This window comes from Ranitomeya variabilis, chromosome 2 (genome assembly GCF_051348905.1).
Source record: "Ranitomeya variabilis isolate aRanVar5 chromosome 2, aRanVar5.hap1, whole genome shotgun sequence".
NCBI lineage: Eukaryota > Metazoa > Chordata > Amphibia > Anura > Dendrobatidae > Ranitomeya > Ranitomeya variabilis.
Window position 1 is genome coordinate 291,944,432 of NC_135233.1, and position 19,985 is coordinate 291,964,416.

Here is a 19,985-nt window from a genome sequence, read left to right on the forward strand (position 1 = left end):
TATAATGTTACAGGGTATATACACTAGATTCCTTGATAGGGCGTTGATCCAGGGAACTAGTCTGACTGCCGTATGTGGAGTCGGGAAGGAATTTTTTTCCCCAATGTGGAGCTTACGCTTTGCCACATGGGTTTTTTTTGCCTTCCTCTGGATAAACATGTAAGGGCATGTTAGGTTAGGCTATGGGTTGAACTAGATGGACTTAATGTCTTCCTTCAACCTTAATAACTATATGTAATACTTGTGACAATTTTGGAGACATTTGCAATTATTACATAATCTTTGCAATACTAAGGGATTTTTGAAACCATGACACATTTGGGGAAGAAGCAAGAAGAAAACTAGGGTCTGTACGTATTCACTGAATTGTGCCAGAGGAAGATGCTTTAGGACAACGCCAGCACTGTTTTTCCTGAAGCATGTTCTTTGATATCTCTTTGACTGTTTTTGTGACTTTGCCCCCTATGTATTTTTTTTCTAATGGTACAGTGCCTACAAGTAGTATTCAACCCCCTGCAGATTTAGCAGGTTTAATAAGATGCAAATAAGTTAGAGCCTTCAAACTTCAAACAAGAGCAGGATTTATTAACAGATGCATAAATCTTACAAACCAAAAAGTTTTGTTGCTCAGTTAAATTTTTATAAATTTTAAACATAAAGGTGTGGGTCAATTATTATTCAACCCCTAGGTTTAATATTTTGTGGAATAACCTTTGTTTGCAATTACAGCTAATAATCGTCTTTTCTAAGACCTGATCAGGCCGGCACAGGTCTCTGGAGTTATCTTGGCCCACTCCTCCATGCAGATCTTCTCCAAGTTATCTAGGTTCTTTGAGTGTCTCATGTGGACTTTAATCTTGAGCTCCTTCCACAAGTTTAGAATTGGGTTAAGGTCAGGAGACTGACTAGGCCACTGCAACACCTTGATTTTTTGCCTCTTGAACCAGGCCTTGGTTTTCTTGGCTGTGTGCTTTGGGTCGTTGTCTTGTTGGAAGATGAAATGACGACCCATCTTAAGATCCTTGATGGAGGAGCGGAGGTTCTTGGCCAAAATCTCCAGGTAGGCCGTGCTATCCATCTTCCCATGGATGAGGACCAGATGTCCAGGCCCCTTGGCTGAGAAACAGCCTCACAGCATGATGCTGCCACCACCATGCTTGACTGTAGGGATGGTATTCTTGGGGTTGTATGCAGTGCCATCCAGTCTCCAAACGTCACGTGTGTGGTTGGCACCAAAGATCTCGATCTTGGTCTCATCAGACCAGAGAACCTTGAACCAGTCAGTCTCAGAGTCCTCCAAGTGATCATGAGCAAACTGTAGACGAGCCTTGACATGACGCTTTGAAAGTAAAGGTACCTTACGGGCTCGTCTGGAACGGAGACCATTGCGGTGGAGTACTTTACTTATGGTATTGACTGAAACCAATGTCCCCACTGCCATGAGATCTTCCCGGAGCTCCTTCCTTGTTGTCCTTGGGTTAGCCTTGACTCTTCGGACAAGCCTGGCCTCGGCACGGGAGGAAACTTTCAAAGGCTGTCCAGGCCGTGGAAGGCTAACAGTAGTTCCATAAGCCTTCCACTTCCGGATGATGCTCCCAACAGTGGAGACAGGTAGGCCCAACTCCTTGGAAAGGGTTTTGTACCCCTTGCCAGCCTTGTGACCCTCCACGATCTTGTCTCCGATGGCCTTGGAATGCTCCTTTGTCTTTCCCATGTTGACCATGTTTGAGTGCTGTTACAAGTTTGGGGAGTGTCTTAAATAGTCAGAAAAGGCTGAAAAAAGAGATAATTAATCCAAACATGTGAAGCTCATTGTTCTTTGTGCCTGAACTACTTCTTAATACTTTAGGGGAACCAAACAGAATTCTGGTGGGTTGAGGGGTTGAATAATAAATGACCCTCTGAAACAACTTTTCACAATGTAAAAAAAAAAAATAAACAAAGAAATAACATTCTTTTTTGCTGCAGTGCATTTCACACTTCCAGGCTGATCTACAGTCCAAATGTCACAATGCCAAGTTAATTCCAAATGTGTAAACCTGCTAAATCTGCAGGGGGTTGAATACTACTTGTAGGCACTGTATATATGAAGTTGTGAGTGGCTTCTGAGCGGAAGTTGCTCGAAGAATGGTCAGGTAATTTCTTTTAGCTTTCACAAAACTTGAAGTTAAAAAAAGCTTAAAAAGACAGCAGTTCGTTTTGACATTGCAGTGCTTATGTTCATTATTTTTACTATTCTAATGCTCTTTTTCAGGTGAGTTTCCGAGTGCACCCGCTTGAAAAAGACGCCGTATGTGCAAACATTAATATTCTAGAACAGAGGAGCCAAAAGTGTTGGAGAGTTCCTTTAATCACTAATGTATGACTATACTTATATTTTGAACGAAAATCTATCCTATGACTTTCTTCCACTCGTAATAAGTGCCCCTAGTCCACAGGACAGTCCTTGGAAGGAACAAGTCATGTGCCAGTGTTTTGTACTGGCCACTGAAATACATTAAACATTCAAATAAATGCAACTAATCAAAAATTGTGAATCCATACCTCTAGAACAATCTGGTCCCAAGAATCCTGGGAAGCAGTGACAATGCCCAGAGATGCATTCTCCATTCCCATTACAGTTGGTTGAGCAATCATCCATCATTTCTGTGAGTGAATAAAATGGCATAAAGTAGACTGTGTTAAAGTGTGGATTCAGCTATAAATGTAATGTGCTATGAGTGACTCAATTGCAAGGAAATTGCTGCAAATTTACCTCTGCGGTAAAAATAATCATGCTAGCTTTTATTCTCAAACACCGAGAACCTAAATAAGTATTTGAGTATATAGAATTTTTTTTTTCAGATGAATAAAATTGTCATAAATTCAGCGATATTAGAGAAATATGATTCACTATGTAGCACAGTATGTAAAACTGAATAAATAAATGTTAATATAGAGTTCTGGGTGTGAGATTAATACACTTACAATGTCACTTGCTCAGGTTCGATATATGGTAAAAAAAAAAAAGATAATTTGTATGTGGGAGTCTTCAAAAAGTTTAATGGCACCAATACATCACAGGCACCGCACAAGCTTTGCCGGACTCCAGCAGATGCAGAATTTATGAAGAAATCACTGAGTTTGATGAATATAGAATAAATGGTGGTGACACATCATTTAGATTTACTGGAGGATACAACTAATTCCTCATACATCAAGTTGTACGTTTACCTGAAATGATCCATAAGTAAAGCTGTTGTCTAAATTATCCTGTGGACATTATCATCATTTATACTGAGCTGAAAACAATAGCTCATAGACATGTGCTTCTCCTCCGCCTACATAACTAATGCTTTCGAAAACTTAAGAAATAAGTAGCTTCTACTTTACAGATGAATTGTAGAAAGTTCAAGTACAATATAGATATTGTGCAAGTGTACGGTTGTGTGAAAAAGTGTTTGTCCCTTTCCTGATTTCCTATTCTTTTGCATGTTTGTCACACATTACATATTTTAGGTCACGAAACAAATTTAAATATTAGACAAAGGTAACACAAGTAAACACAAAATTAAGTTTTCAAATTAATGCTTTTATTATTAAGTGAAAAAGAAATCCAAACCTACAGGGCCCTGTGTGGAAAAAGTGATTGCCCCCTCCTTAAAACATAAAATAACTGTGGCTTATCACATCTTTGGGAAGCAGAGTTCAAATACCCTAACCATACCAAGGCCTGATTACTGCCACACCTGTTCTCAATCAAGAAATCACTTAAATAGAATCTGACTGACAAAGTAAAGTAGACCAAAAGCTCCTCAAAAGCTAGACATCATGCCGTGATACAAAGAAATTTTGGAAAAAATAAAAAAAACAAGTAATTGAGATCTATCAGTCTGTAAAACATTTTAAAGCCATTTCTAAAGCTTTGGGACTCCAGCAAACCATAATGAGAGCCATTATCCACAAATGGCAAAAAGATGGAACAGATACGAACCTTTCCAGGAGTGACCGGCAAAAAGTACCCCACGAGGGAAGTGATGACTCATTCAAGAGGTCACAAAAGATCCTACAACAACATGCAAAGAACTGCAGGCCTCACTTGCCTTAGTTAAGGACAGTGTTCATGACTCCACCATAAGGCCTCTTTCACACTTCCATGTCTCCTTGATGGGTGGTGACAGTTTTCACATGTACTGGAGACACTGACCCATGTAGACCCATTCAATTGAATGGGTCTGTGCACATGTCAGTGTGTTTCCACGGACCATGTGTCCGTATGCCCCACACATAGACATGTGCATTTTTTACCATCAGCACAGATGGCAAAACGTCCCTCACACGTGCACATAGACAGCACACATTGATGACATCCATGTGACATGCATCGGCACTGGAGAAGCAGCGATACAGTGTCACGGACTGAGGTGTCATTAGCTGCTGTGTGTCTGTGGTCAGATTGGGTGAGGCTTCTAGTCACGGCCCTCCAGGTCTTCCTTGGGCTTTGGCACAGAGGTTCTACCACCCAGCCTGTTACACTAAGCAGCCCAGTAAGTGGCACATTGCTGGCATCAGGGTTTCTGTCTTTACATTAGGCTGCTCTTAGATTGGGTTGCAAAAATCTGGTGAAAAATTCCCTTTAAGTATAGATATTTTTAAAAAATGTAACAAGAAATCTATAAATGAAAGGAATGGTATAAAAATTACAAGCGTTTCCAAAATGTATACACTTGTAATATGTATCATGTAGTCTGTAGTCAGTAAGGGGGGGGGGGCAGCTGATGGAATTTGGTTAAAAATTACTAGAAAACGGCAATAGATGAAAATGTATTGTACTTCAAGCAACCAAATTGTTTAGAATATGCTGTAGATTTACATTAGATTTACCCCTTTGCATTTTTACCAACTCAGAAATTGAATTATACTATGAGTCTTTTGAGAAATCTTCATCTGGGTTTCATTGCGCTGGAATGTCAAACATTGGTTAGTGAAGGAATCTACGGAGAACACTTGCCAATTGCTGTTGTTAATACAATGACTTGCTCCATCTTCCTGCCATCATTGTAAAAGGCTAGATGCCAGGCACCTTGATCCATGTACTCAATGAAACCCGTTTCTTGTAGAGACGGCAGAAAGATACTACGAGGTGCATGCTGTGGGTTTTCGGCATTTTTCGGTTCTTGCTTCTTCAAATGTTTTCCATCCATCAGCTTTACAAAATCAAACTGCACAAAGATCAAGAGCAATTTACATTAGATACAAGAGGATATAGTTTTTAAGGTTGAAGGTAAACATAAGTCCATCAATTTCAACCTATAACTGAACATGTTTCAACACTTCAGAGTATTGTGGACAGTGTTACACTACCAATTATTATACTTTCCTGGTATCATTATACAATAACTAATGTGAATTTTGTATTTGGTCGTCAAACATCTATCATATACATCAGTTTACTGTAATCAACTGGTTTCTATTTTAATGAACACAAATAGATTATATCTCTTCATGTATACACTGTTTCGAGATTTCTCTTGTGCTTCTCCAATTCCCTGGAATGAGATTCTTCTGATCAACAGATAGAAACATGGAAAACATACGTGGCTTCTAAACAGATGAAACAACATCATAGCACCATATTAGATAGAAACCAAATTTATAGGATGTGCAGGACACACCAAAAATACTATAATACCACCACATAATGTACTGTACTTATACATTCTTTTTTACTTTTCTAGTTTTTTTCTCCCCTTTAAAGGATAACAAGGTTGTCTACCTTCTCAACCTACTCTGACAGTCTATCAGGAGAGTTTGTAACTTGTATCTTTTATTAGCTGCTCCCAGCTGATTTATGACCACGGGACCCAAATGGATATTTAGGACAACAAAAATCTTGTAAAAGCAAAACAATACAACATTTTTTTTACAACTCATTTGCAAAGGAAATACTTTTAGCTCAAAATAAATGCATTTAAGTAAAATAAAAAGTTCTGAAAGGGCGGACAACACCATTAGGGATTACATATATCACCATTGTAATCACTGGGTATACAATTCTGCTGTACGTACTGTATATTATCATATAATAGTGTCCTCAAATCAAAAACCCATAAAATATTTGGGTTTATGTACCTATGTATACAACTTCAATCACAATAATTGTCACCCAAAGTATATCAATACAATTGTGACAAGAGGTACTTCATAAAAATATTCTTTATTAATACAAAGATAAAACAATGTACAAAGTGAACAGGTAGAAAGGTGCTTGGATCACTGAAAAAAAGGACTCAATGCCATTGGGTACCACATAGCATCAGCTATAAAAAAAAAACCACAGAGATAGACTATAAAATACAGTATTCAAGGAAAAGTGCAATGTGCAACTATATAAACAGTATTACAAGGGAATAATATTCTCACATTTACATTGCAAAAAAAGGTCTATGTATTGCATCTCATAAACAAAATAACATTACAGTCATAAGACTATAAATCTAAAGTGTGCCTTAAAACAATGTATGCCACATAAAACAGCCAAAAGTCCCACTATTTACATATTATCAAGACAATCATCAACGCACAAGTCAGCTACATTAACGCACAAGGCTTAATGCACAAAGTGCTAAAGGAAAGTGTAGGCACACAAACGCTGACCGGTCACAAATTTGCATGAGAAGTAACTGTGGATATTAATACCTGTGGTGTGCACGGGACCCCAGGCGTCCTTCTGCCCCGACGCACGTTTTGCACTGCTTCTTCGGGAGGCGTTTCAGGGCAGGAGGCGGATCAGTTTAAATACACAAGCGGCTTGCATGATTGGACAATGAGAATCAAGGTGATGTATCTAGGAAGTGCTGGGGCTCATGCGCTAGTCAAAGCAGGCACATTACACTAATGGAGACCATGATCCGGCAGTCACGGGGGCAGAAGCGTCCAATCATCATAAATATGACATGGGCATAATGCCTTCCGGAAAGACCGCCCATCATGCTTGCACATTGCGCTTTTCCTTGAATACTGCATTATATAGTATATCTCTGTGGGTTGTGCTATTTTTTATAGCTGATGTTATGTGGTACCCAATGGCATGGAGTCCCTTTTTTCAGTGATCCAAGCACCTTTCTACCTTTTCACATTGTACATTTGTTTTATCTTTATATTAATAAATAATATTTTTATGAACTAACTTTTGTCACGATTATATTAATATACCTTGGGTGACAATTATAATGATTGACGTACTGTCAATCACAGTTCTTTAGTGGTGCCTTATAAATTAGTTATAGCGATCACAGTGAACATAATACATTCCTCGTGCTTTCCAAGCACAGCTCAGTCATTGATATTCACATAACATGTTGGATTCTTCCGTTGCTACTATCGCAATGTATCAGATTTCTACCAATTAATAAAGTAGGAATTGGACACAGAATATTTAAGGTACAGTAAAAATTTCCTTCATTCATTATATGTAAAATATATTTTGCTCCCATAGTCCCATCGGTAGGAGAGGAAAACATTAAGTACCTGTGTGTGTGTTGGCGGGATATTTCTTCTTCCGTAAATGCCAAGAAGGGAGTCTTTTGAGAATGAAACATTGAATTTTAAGTACATTGGATGGTGAATGGTAACCTGAAAACGCCAGAATAACCCGGGTTGGATAATCTGTTCAATCTGCTTCCCGATTTCCACCTCTCCAGAGTCGATTGCTTTACCTCGATTTACTGCAGACACAAATGAAAGAGGGGGTGAAAATGCAACTCGACAATTCCACAAAAGGCACAGAATACAATAGTGCTAGAATAAAATAACTGAAAGGATTTGTAGGGGTCAGTAGAACGAAGGCGCACCCTTGATCTTGTTGCATTCTTTTAAGACTTAAGAGAGGAGTTATCCATATTATACTGCACCTTTATTTCTGTGGGACAAAGAACTTCTACGCAGGTACTTGCTAACTACCTGCCTGTTCTACCTAGCGCCAATCTCACAGAGCGGTCACTGACTGCTCCAGCCAATGATTCTGCGGCTTCCACTGACTTCATGAAAGAGAAGCAGCTTCTCTTCCGCTCTGCTCTACTGATGGCATGACTGTCGAATTCATGCTGATCGACAGCTGTAATTGCAGGAAGCTGGCTGTCAATCAGTATGACATCGGCTGTCATGCCCTGTCGAAAGAGCAGCCTGGAGGAAGAGCTGATCTGTTGACATGGAGCAGATGAATCGCCACGGTTGACAGCTCTGAGCCAACGCAGGATAGAACAGGCAGGTAATTGTTAACTAGTTAGCAGCTACCTGCCTGTTTGTTTTTTGGCTCTTAGTAAAAAAATAATTTAGTCCAGGATAACCCCTTAAAGGAAATTTAGTTTGGCAAAGTTTCTTTTTCTCATATCACGAACTGTATTAAAAAGCAAAATTAGAAGTTTTTCAATTTTCACACTGTGCACTGGAACTTTTTTTATCCACCAATCATAGCATGTGATGTCACAGCTGACCACACCCCTCTCTGTACAATGATCTTTGCACGCGCTCATTAGATGCTTCAATGTAAAAGTTATGGGCGGAGACAATTTTTTGCTGGTAACGTATAAGTGTATTCCCTGAAACAACAGGAAGTACAGTATGAGTCTAAAAAATGCCACCAGGTTTAGTGTGATAATTGCAAGATTCTATTTCTTATTTTTAGTACAGATTATGTAAAAAAAATTGCAAAGTTTTTTATCATACTGTACAATCAACACGAAAACCTACTGTATTTGGGGGGACTTATTTAAGACACACTAGACCATGCAACACACCCCAAACGTTGGAGAGGAACATAGAAAAAACAAGATTTTTTATAAGATGGGGGTCCGTCTTAGGGCTCATACTCGCCTGCGAGAAACTCGGATGACTCTTGCAACGTCAATACCTGACGCTGCTGCCGGCACTCAGGAGTGGAGCGTGCGGCTGCATGTATTCCTATGTGGCTGCATGCTCCGATCTGAGTGCCGGGTATTAACATGCGAGGCTCATCCGAGTTTCTCGCAGGTGAGTATGAGCCCTTATAGTCCGAATGTAAGATATCTTAACTGAAGGGCGGTGGCGGTGGATATTTCAATACCCTTGGAAACAGCAATAAAAAGGTAACATTCTTGCAGAGAAACAATTTTATGAGCTTATGTTGCCACTAGCTGGTGAAGACCATCGTGCAATTACCCTTTTTTGTAGCCCACCCTATATTCAACCCTAAACTAATTGGTTATTTAAGTTGTCAGACGATTTAATGAAAAAGAACTGTGGAGCCTGGGAAATAAAAAATGAAAATGAATGCTCCTTTCGTTAATGAGTAATTAAATTAAAAAAACTATTTAGAATTAATGTAGACTATTATCCGTGGAAATACATTTTAATGATTCAGCAAATCAATTGGAAGAGCTCCACTTTTTATATATTGCCATTACTCTGCCATAAAACGCTACAATCCCTTACCATATAATCATATTTAAATATGACAATTCTAAGCGTTGGGATATACAGTATCCTGGTGCCAATGGAGTATATGATATCATATTAGTTGGCTTTGACTCTTTCATGTGTAGGAGGGACATAAACAGTGAAAGGTCAGCAAATAGCTGGCAAACAACCTCCAAACAAGCTTTATGTGCACAGAATGATAGTATCAGGGCTGGACTTCTTCCAATGTATTTTAGGCAGATGCCTTAATCTCTGTGATATAAAGGATGTGAGTGATATCAAACACACACTGAATGAACTTGAACCAGCCACAGTAATAATCACACAGATCATTATAAGGTTATTTCCATGTGATGTTTTTTAAAGGGGTTTTCCAGGACCCCTATACTGATTGATATTCTGCCATGTAGTATAGACTGTGTCTGATTAGTGGGGTCTCATCACTTGATATCCCAAATGATCAGCAGCTTTAGGCTATGTGCGCACGTAGCGGATTGTATGCGTTTTTGCCGTGTTTTTTTGCTGCGAAAAGATGTAGAAAATGCTGCCAAAACGCATACACAACACAACCCATTCAATTCAATGGGATTCCGCAATGCTGTGCTAATGCTGCGCGCTAATACGCAGCATGCTCATTCTTTGTGCAGAATCGCGGCAATTCCGCACACATAGGAATGCATTGATCCGCTTACTTTCCGCATGGGGCTAGGCCCACCATGCGCAAAGTAAGTGGATCATGTGTGGATGGTACACAGGGTGGAGGAGAGGAGACTCTCCTCCAGGCCCTTAAAAAATAATTAAAATAAAAAATAGTTATATACTCACCTTCTGGTGGCCCCCGGATCCAGCCCAGGACTTAACGATGCTCCCAGCAGCTCTCGTTCCTAGTGATGCCTTGCTACAATGACCTGTGATGATGCAGTGGTCTCGCGTGATGCTACGTCATCTAGGGTCATTGTTGCAAGGCCAATCTAGGAACGGGAGTTGCAAGGAGCATCGCGAGGTTCGGGAAGGCTGCGGGGGCCGCCGGAAGGTGAGAATATCACGATTTTTTATTTTTTTTAATTATTTTCAGCATTATATCTTTATACTATTGATGCTGCATAGACAGCATCAATAGAAAAAAAGTTGGTCACACTTGTCAAACACTATGTTTGATAAGTGACCAACCTGTCAATCATTTTTCCAAGCGATTCTACAGATCGCTTAGAAAACGCTACCATTCTGCAAGCTAATTACGCTTACAAAATGCTAGTGTTTAGTGGGAATACGCATGCCAATTCCACATGCGTATTGCTCGCAGCAGGGAGTTGCAGAGTTTCTGCTGCAATTCCGCAATGTGTGCACATAGCCTTAATGCAGTGCAGTCTTTGTGTGAAAGCCGCTTTTCCCATTCACTGCAAAGTACAAGAGAAGGATTCTTGGGAAGCACATGGAAGAAACTAATCGAAAGCACATTGGAAAGATTAATTGAAGGAACATGAAAGGGATTCATGGTAGGCATATGTAAGATTCATTGAAGACACTTGGGATAGATTCATTTGAGGCACAATGGAGTGATTCAAGGGAGACACATGAGAATTATTATGGGAGACTGTTCATGGAAGGTACATAGGATAGATTCATGGCATGTGATTAGGAAGGACTTATGGGGTGCATATGGAAGGGATTCACTGGATGAACATGAGAAGGATTCATGATAGTCAAATGGGAAGTAATCATGGGAGGAGCTCATGGAAGGAACTTGGAATAGATTAATTGGAAGAACAGTGAAGAGATCTGTGAGACGCAAGTTTGAAGGTTCATGTGATATGTGTGAGTGTCACATGGCAATGAGTCCAGGGGAGGAATTCATGAGAGGAACTTGAAAGAGATTTATTGGAGGCACATGGGAGAGATTTGTGGGAGGCATATGGGATGGAGTCATGAGAGGTGCAAGGGAGGAATTCATAGCTGGTGCATGGGAGATATTCATGAGATGCACATGGAAAGTAGTGATGGGAGGCACATTAAAGGAGTTATAGGGGGAACATTGGAGGGATTTATGGAAGGCATGTGGGAAGGAGCTATGGGAGGCACGTGGGAAGGAGTTATGAGAGGCCCATTGGAGAAAGTCCTAGGAGGAATATTAGAGGGATTTATGGTGAGGCATGAGGGAAGGAGTTATGGGAGGCCCAATGGAGAAAGTCCTAGGAGGAACATTAGAAGGATGTATGGGAGGCATGAGGGAAGGAGTTTGGGAGGCAAATTAGAGGGAGTCAGTAGAGCAATATTGGAGGGATTTATTAGAGGCACAGAAGGGAGATTCATTGGAGGTCCATGGAACAGATTCATGAGTTGGCATTGCCAAGTTGGAAGATCTGCTAAATTTATCATCTAGCCTGATTTACTATGATATATTTAGTGTATTTTAAGACTGTCTAGTCTAACTTTGCATTGTATAAAAACAACAGGATTAGTGAATGACACTAAAATTCTCACAATTTTGGTTTGGTACGACCAAGCGTCACACACTGTGAAGTGAAAACATCACACTGCATCTCTTAAGTCTTTGTAAATCAAACCCTTATTGTAAAAATCATAATTTTTCTTAACACGCTATCTTGCCTTTGTTTTAGAATCCTGAATATCTCACTTTTGTTGAATCTACAATACTCGATGTAAAAGAAAAAACAACAAAATTATTTTTCCACATTCACATAAAAGGGCTGAGATGTCGACAGGTAGGAAGAAGTTAAACAATAGCATATTTCATGTACTTATCTACAGACCAATGCTCAGAACAATTTGTATCTACTGCGATTTTATTGTGGATGCTGAAAAAAAAGAAAAGAACTTCTTGAAGCAATAGGGGTAAGCTCTAGAGTGTTTTAATCCTCTCTGTATTAAATATTAAGGAATCAAACGGTGTCTTGCTGAGCTGTGCAGTGAATGAGCACGCAGGTTTCTATAATCCATAGTGTCATTAATGTCAAGCACTGAACCTACAGAACATACATTACAATCCTCACCGTGATTGTATTTCGCTATTGTAAATCTGCACAATTTATCATTATATTAATTCTGCTGGGACCTTATTGTCATTGTAAATGTCATTCATTATCCTACGTACTGTTTTATGCAGGGGCTTGATAATGGACCTGCTTTAAGTACCTTTGTGTCTTAATACTTTGTATATGCACTTCTCAGTAACTGGCTGTTAGCTTTTCTTCTCTGCTCTTTGCAATGCAGCAGCAACATAAGCTCATAAAATTGTTTCTCTGCAAGAATGCTACCTTTTTTATTACGGTTTCCAAGGGTATTCTCCTATGAACTTATAAAATGCTTAATAAAAATTCCACTTATTTTAACATTGATTTTTGTGGCTGGATTCTTTCTGCCAGCGCGTACCTTACTAATCCTAACTTATTAAAATTTTTGAAAAGCAATTCAGCAGCCACTTATGATTCACACTGGGGCTTCAAAACCGAGTAAAAATATATTTTCAATATACATTTACTGTTAACTATTTTTGGCTTCATTCTAACATCATTTTCTGCCATACCACTGTTACATATATTTTTTTTTATTGATGAAAACTTAGGTTTTCAACTCTGTACTTACAGAGATAAGAATATCAGCCTATAATCTAACAATATGAAATACTTCTTGAAGGTAGAGGTCACCAAATGGCCCATGGCTGAGGCTTCCATTTCGTTCAGGTCATCACAATGTATGCTGTGTTAGGTGAACTTGTCAATTTTATTATCATACATTTCAACTCAATAAAGATGAGCGAACTTGGACTGCAAAGTTTGGAGTTTGTACCAGACACCTAGTGTCCGATGCTGAACTCCGAACTCGGAATGTCCATTTTACAGTTCGAAAAATATTTAGAATTGAGAGTCCTCCGTGGTTGATACCTTTTAATGGCAAACTGAAAAGATGGTAACAAATTGCAAGCTTTCAGGTCTCTTCATCATTTTACAGTTCAGATGTTCTTGGAGGAGAAGAGAGGAGAAAGAAAATCTAAAGGATCTCTTAGATTCTGCAACCACCTAGCTAATCTCAAACTAGTTGCCACCATATGAATTTACTTATTTTAGCACATGAAACGTTAATGCATTAAAGCCTAATTGTTTTTGTGCTACTTTTTCTACGAAACATAAAGTAATGTTAGTGTGTACCCAGTTGGGTTGCTCTACAAAATTTTCATACCTGTGAAAATAGTTTAGTAATATTTTACCCTTCCCACTGATGTTGCTCAAAAATAACATGTCCACAGGATTTTGATAAGGAAAGTACACACATGAGTATATTGGTGCAGTCATAGTGATGAAAATGATACCTGTGGTGAAGAAATCCGTTTTGTGGATTTTGTGCAATAAAGGTATGAAGTTTTCACATAATCATAGCTTTGTGCATTGGGGTGGGACTGTGGGTAGGGTCTTTGGCTCTGCCATGACCCCTCTGCTACTCCTGTTGTCTTTATCATCCTCTCGGTTTAAACTTTGCACTGGCACCATCTTAACCGTGGGCGGCACTTGCGCATATTGATTTCCTGGCAGTTCTCGGGAAAATAGTGCCAGTGATGAGCCCAGATCTCAATCTATGCATGCACCACCACTGGCACCATTGTTACTGATGACCACTGGGAGGTCAATTTATTCATGCGCCACCATGAGCACCATTTTTCTGAAGACTAGGATGGCGCCAGTTTAAACCAGGAGGACAATAAAGACAATAGAAACAGTGGAGGGGCAGTGGAGAGCATTGCAGCCAATCAGTAAAGTTAGCAGCATTGCTTTTTTAAAAACTAACTGCAACTGAGGACAGAGATTTTCTGAAAATAGGAAACCCCTTTAATACTGTCACAGTATGGTTAGTGCGCATCAATAATAGTATAATACAGAAAGGGAAATTCGTGAAATAGATAAGCATCTTAAAAATGTCAAGATCCATGACATGGATTTTGATTCATCAGCCAGAAAATGAAACAGAACTGATAATTTCCCACAAATTGACACCATCAAAAATGAAAAATGAAAAATTGATTGGTAAATGCTTGGCAAATCAACAAAACAGAAATCAGGTAATGCAATGTTCTACTTCTTTCTTGTCTTATGTTTATATTCTAATTTTTTTAAATTATTTTTAATTAGATATGAAACGACCGTAGAATTTTCTCTTAAAAAGAAAAAATATATAAATACTGTTCTTTTGTTTTGGTTGGCCAGGGGCAAGGACCTTTTCCTGAGTTTGTGAAAGACCCATTGTGCCTATTAAAATTCAATGTTCTAAACTTTAAATCCATTAGGAACATTAAAAGAACAAAAAAACAGTACAAACCTAACATTTCCTTTCATATCAAATTCACTGACTTCGCTGAAGTGAAGCTTCACTGGTCAAACCAAATTATTAATTTTATTATCGTAATAAAATTTGTGCCTTTCAAGTAACTGCAGAAGAACATCATTTGTCTGATTTCTTAATGGTGTAACTCAATACCCTGCTGAAACCATTATTCTTGAGGAAGAGACCTCATTAAAATATCTCTTGATGATCTTTCCTTCTTGGCGTCTGTTACACTGAAGTCATAGTCTACTGAGGTTTCACTTACTAGGATTTTGTTGGGTCTTGATAATTTCACTGTGGTTTTCTAATGAAAGTTAATACATGCTCTTCAAAGTCTACATTGGAAAATTCATTATTCGACCAATTAGAATATTGAATAAGGGATATATTGTAATGTACAATTGATTATTCTGAGTATGTTGACATTGACATATGCTGAGTTTAAAGGGAATCTGTCACCAGGTTTTTGCTACCTCTTCTGAGAGAAGCAACTTACTGGGTCGCTTGCTGTAGTTTTTTTTTTATTTTTTAAATCCCTGTTTTATTTGGTGCAGATCTACCAGTTCTCTAAATGCTGAGCTCTGTACAACCCCGCCCACAACAATGATTGGCAGCTTTCTGTGTACACTGAGCATAAGCAGAAAGCTGCCAATCAGTGGTGGAGGCAAGGTTATACAGAGCTCATGAATATGGAGGACTACATGGTAGCAGGATTACTAGTCCTCTAGCGATAATCTCATTCTGATTAATCAGTTATTTTATAAAAAAAATACAGCAAGCAGCCCAATAAGTGATGCATCACTGGAATCAGGGTCTTTGTTTGTACATTATGCTGCTCTTAGATTAGGTGTCAAAAACCTGGTAACAGATTCCTTTTAATAAATCTGCTTCAACAATACTTTTGATAAAATACAAGCCAGAAAAACATGTTCAAAACAATGTTTTATAAAATTGAATCTAAAAGACATGTCTGCTTTTTGATTTGCAGAGCAACTAAAGGACTTTTGTGCCAGCTTTTGTTTTTAGACACATTTAGAAAAAGGGTCAATAAAGTTTTTTTTTTTTTTTTTTAAAGAAAAACAAAGGCTAATGCTAATGCAATAAAACATAAATAGACATGACTCAATTTTTGTTTCACCCGGTGATATAGGGAAGATGCTCTGTCCTTTCTACCGGTGAATGTTGACAGGAATCTAAAGTGTGACTACTGCAGTCAATCTCTTGCTTCTTCGCTCATGTGGCTTTAGGAAAAAATGATGGGGTCAGGATCCTATCAATGAGACTAGGTACATGTGTTATTTCCTAAAACGATAGAAAGTTAAAGTCTAAAAAAAAAAGCTCAAGTGGCCAATTTGAAAATTACAAGATTTATATTTTTCTATTTTTTAAAACAGATAAAAAAATAAATTTAATGAAAAAACCTGATTTAAACAAGAGATTATTTTCTGATGACAATTTTCCAATGTGAGTTGCTAAAATGTGTTTCACTTCTCCCATACAACTAAATTGACAAGAATCTATGCCTTTTTAGAATGTCACATGGAGGTAAGGAGACACCTATTCTACGAACATTTGGGGGTTCCAGAGAGGAGCTTATGGTAAATCATAGACAGTCACTTATCTTTGTTCTGCACTATGCCTCACCTCTTCTCTCTTCCCATCCATACCACCTAGGACTATATTTTGCATTAATATGCAATGTTATTGACACTACAATGTTTAAATTCAGAGAATACACGCAGCCCTGAAAGGGAAATTACAAGACTAGTCATGGGATGAACACAGCGGTTGGACGTACTTGTGACTCATTTTATTGGGAACCAGCAGCCCTACACGGAATATGGACATGGCAGCAGCCAGCCAGTGACGTTTTTACCATAATCATAACAATTATAGAGGTTTGAAAATTCTGTTTGTTTTTCTCAGGTACCGTAAATACTAACATTTTTATTATTTGGCTTGGGGATCATTATTTTTTAAAGGTTGCAACAGAATATATAGTTACTTTGCCAAAAAAATGTCTTTAAGGCTACGTTCACATTTGCGTTGTGCGCCGCAGCGTCGGCGCCGCAGCGCACAACGCAAACAAAAACGCGGCAAAACGCATGCACAACGCTGCGTTTTGCGCCGCATGCGTCCTTTTTTTCATTGATTTTGGACGCAGCAAAAATGCAACTTGCTGCGTCCTCTGCGCCCCGACGCGGGCGCCGCAGGGACGCATGCGGCGCCAAACGCAAGTGCACCGCATGTGCATGCGCCCCCATGTTAAATATAGGGGCGCATGATGCATGCGGCGCCGCTGCGGCGCCCGACGCTGCGGCGAGGACCGCAAATGTGAACGTAGCCTTAGTCAGTTAGTTCTGTCCACAATAAATAAAGTTATTTAAAAAAAAACATCAAAAAGTGACTTTTGTGGTGAAATTAAAACATAATTACCAAACGTTCAGTAACTTTTGTGACTTGTGATTACTAATGTTTGGCCATATTTATATTTTTATTAGATTTTTTGCAGCATAAGCATTGAAGATGTGGAATACCCTAAACAGGAAATGCAAAGATATTTCACATTGTTGTTTATCCTAAAACCCTATACCATCCTCAAGAATTTCTCATACACATTGTTGCTGAAATCTGACGTTATTTATACATGTCCTATACTTTTTGTAATCTAAGTCTGATTTTTTGCATTAAAATCTCCACTGGTATCTGAAATAAAAAAGCTAAATGTGAACACCCTACAAAAAACTAATGGCACATAGGAAGGTTTGGGCTTCCGGGATACTGTAGAACATTCCAGTTTCTTTGAATTTGTATTGCACATTAATTACCTTTCTTTTCTGTTTTATCAGTAACCTTTCCCCCGAGGGGTGAGTAGGTGGTGTCCATGGACTCCTCTCCTTTGCCTTTACTGACCCCGTTCTCATAAAGCTCACTCTCCATGGGTTTAAGTTGCCAAGTGAAACCAAACAAGTGAACTGCTATAAAAAAGGAAACACATTATTCCCAAGGACAAAAAAGATATGTGCAGAAACAATAAAAATATATTTGCTCTATAAAATTATCATCTTTATCCTCTAATTCCTGCTTATTATCAGCTTTGCTTTCTAAAATTTAACATTACGAGAACAAAGCCATAAATCTGGTCTAGTCAGCCGGAGACTGACCGCTGTACATAGTTTAAAGAGGCTTTGCTTTTTCCCCCTGTACATTTATCTCACTGACAATAGGGTGATTATTGCTATATGTACGAAAATTATCATCTGTTTAACTGCAAATACAAATTGTACGGTAATAGGTTTAAACTGCGTGTTGTGATCATGCTACAAAGGAAAACGTAATTACCATAGTTGATTAATTTTCCCATAAATGAGAATCCACTTATGATGATAAATGAGGGATATCTTACAAATGTCTGAATATAATAAATATAGAAGCAAAGTTACTTCTTCTAATATTTTGTTGACTAAACCTCAAATTGGAGCTCGGTCAATCCATTCCATGACTACACTAGTGTCCTGAAGTTTCCTTGACAAAATTAAAAGATATCCATACTGATCGTGGTGGAACCAACTGCTGAAACATCAGCAATATTGAGAACGGAGCTCTGGAGAACCCAGCCTGAATGTAATGGAGGTCATGCATGTTCAACATCACTCCATTTATTGTCTTTGGGACTGCGGAACACAGCTAAACTGTCCTTTACTACCTACTTCAGCCACTGACAAATAATGGAATCACGGTATGTATGCTAGATGTATGCTCCATTCAGACTGGGCTCTGCACAGACTCATTCTTGAGCCCTTATCTTGGTATTGGTGGGAGTCCCAGAAGTTGGGCAACATCTAACAATAAGTTATCAAATGATCCTACGTATAGGTAATAATTTCCCAACTTGGTATGAACTATTTAGGTTAAATAAACTGTGGGTGTTCACCAATGGTTACATAGTTAGAACAAAGCCATTGAATCAAATGATTGGTAAAAGAGTAGGGCTTGAATACTGTCTGCTTCCAAGGGTGACTTGTGGAAAAATTAGAAACATTCATGTCAATTCTCCCAGAATGTTTGTGAGGTTTCCAGAATAAGGAAAGGTCTACTGAACATCTGGAAGAGGCACAAAATCACCTGGTTCAAAGGAAAACTCAGCTATGTATGGGATGACAGCATACAATGACCAATGAGACTCATACTTATCCAACATGAAATAGTATCAGGGAGGAGTCTGGTTGGCTCCATTTTTTTTCTGCAGTAGGACAATGACCCCAAACATACATTCATGGTCATTAATAATGGCCTTCAGTGTAAAGAAGATCAAGGAGTCCTGGAAATGATTAATGATATGGTCCCCCACACAGCCCTGAACCCAACATCACGGAGTCTGTTTGAAATTATATGAAGAGATATCAGGATTTGTATAAGTCTACATCCACAGAATATCTGTAGTTAGTTCTCCAAGAGGTTTGGAACTAACCCCCTGTGTATATAAATTTGATATATATATATATACACACGCACATATATAGTCTACACATATAATACTAGCTGCAAACCCCGGAACTAACTGTGGTTCGTTATAGCGCCTCACTTCTCTCATTTTCCACTCATTCCTCTTATTTTCCCCCTCACACCTCTCATTTTCCCCCTCACACCTCTCATTTTCCACTCAGTATATACCTGTATGTCATCACCCCTGTATATAGTATGTACCTGTGTGTCATCTACTCATGTAGTATATACCTGTGTGTCATCTCCTCCTGTATATAGTTTATACCTGTGTGTCATCTCCTCCTGTATATAGTATATAGCTGTGTGTCATCTCCTCCTGTATATAGTATATAGCTGTGTGTCATCTCCTCCTGTATATAGTATATAGCTGTGTGTTATCTCCTCCTGTATATAGTATATAGCTGTGTGTCATCTCCTCCTGTATATAGTATATACCTGTGTGTTATCTCCTCCTGTATATAGTATATACCTGTGCCATCTCCTCCTGTATATAGTATATACTTGTATATAATCTCCTCCTGTATATAATATATACATGTGTGTCATCTCCTCCTGTACATAGTGTATACCTGTATGTCATCTCCTCCTGTATTTAGTATATACCGGTGTGTCATCTCCTCCTGTATATAGCTGTGTGTCATCTCCTCCTTTATATAGTATATAGCTGTGTGACATCCCCTCCTGTATATAGTATATACCTGTGTGTCATC

The 19,985-nt window shown here is 38.7% G+C and overlaps 1 protein-coding gene across 5 annotated transcripts in view; it reads right to left on the bottom strand.

Annotated features, from left to right (window-relative positions):
- Positions 1 to 19,985, bottom strand: part of TENM1 (teneurin transmembrane protein 1) — a 1,288,567-nt gene that overhangs the window by 370,455 nt on the left and 898,127 nt on the right. For 4 of the 5 annotated variants that reach the window (XM_077285119.1, XM_077285117.1, XM_077285115.1 and 1 more), the window contains 4 exons: positions 17,598 to 17,747; positions 7,510 to 7,706; positions 4,991 to 5,201; positions 2,545 to 2,646 (listed from right to left, as the gene is read on the bottom strand). In XM_077285119.1, the coding sequence (XP_077141234.1) occupies positions 2,545 to 2,646; positions 4,991 to 5,201; positions 7,510 to 7,706; positions 17,598 to 17,747 (660 nt within the window). The remainder of the gene's footprint in view (positions 1 to 2,544; positions 2,647 to 4,990; positions 5,202 to 7,509; positions 7,707 to 17,597; positions 17,748 to 19,985) is intronic. The other variant, XM_077285116.1, reaches the window with a different exon arrangement.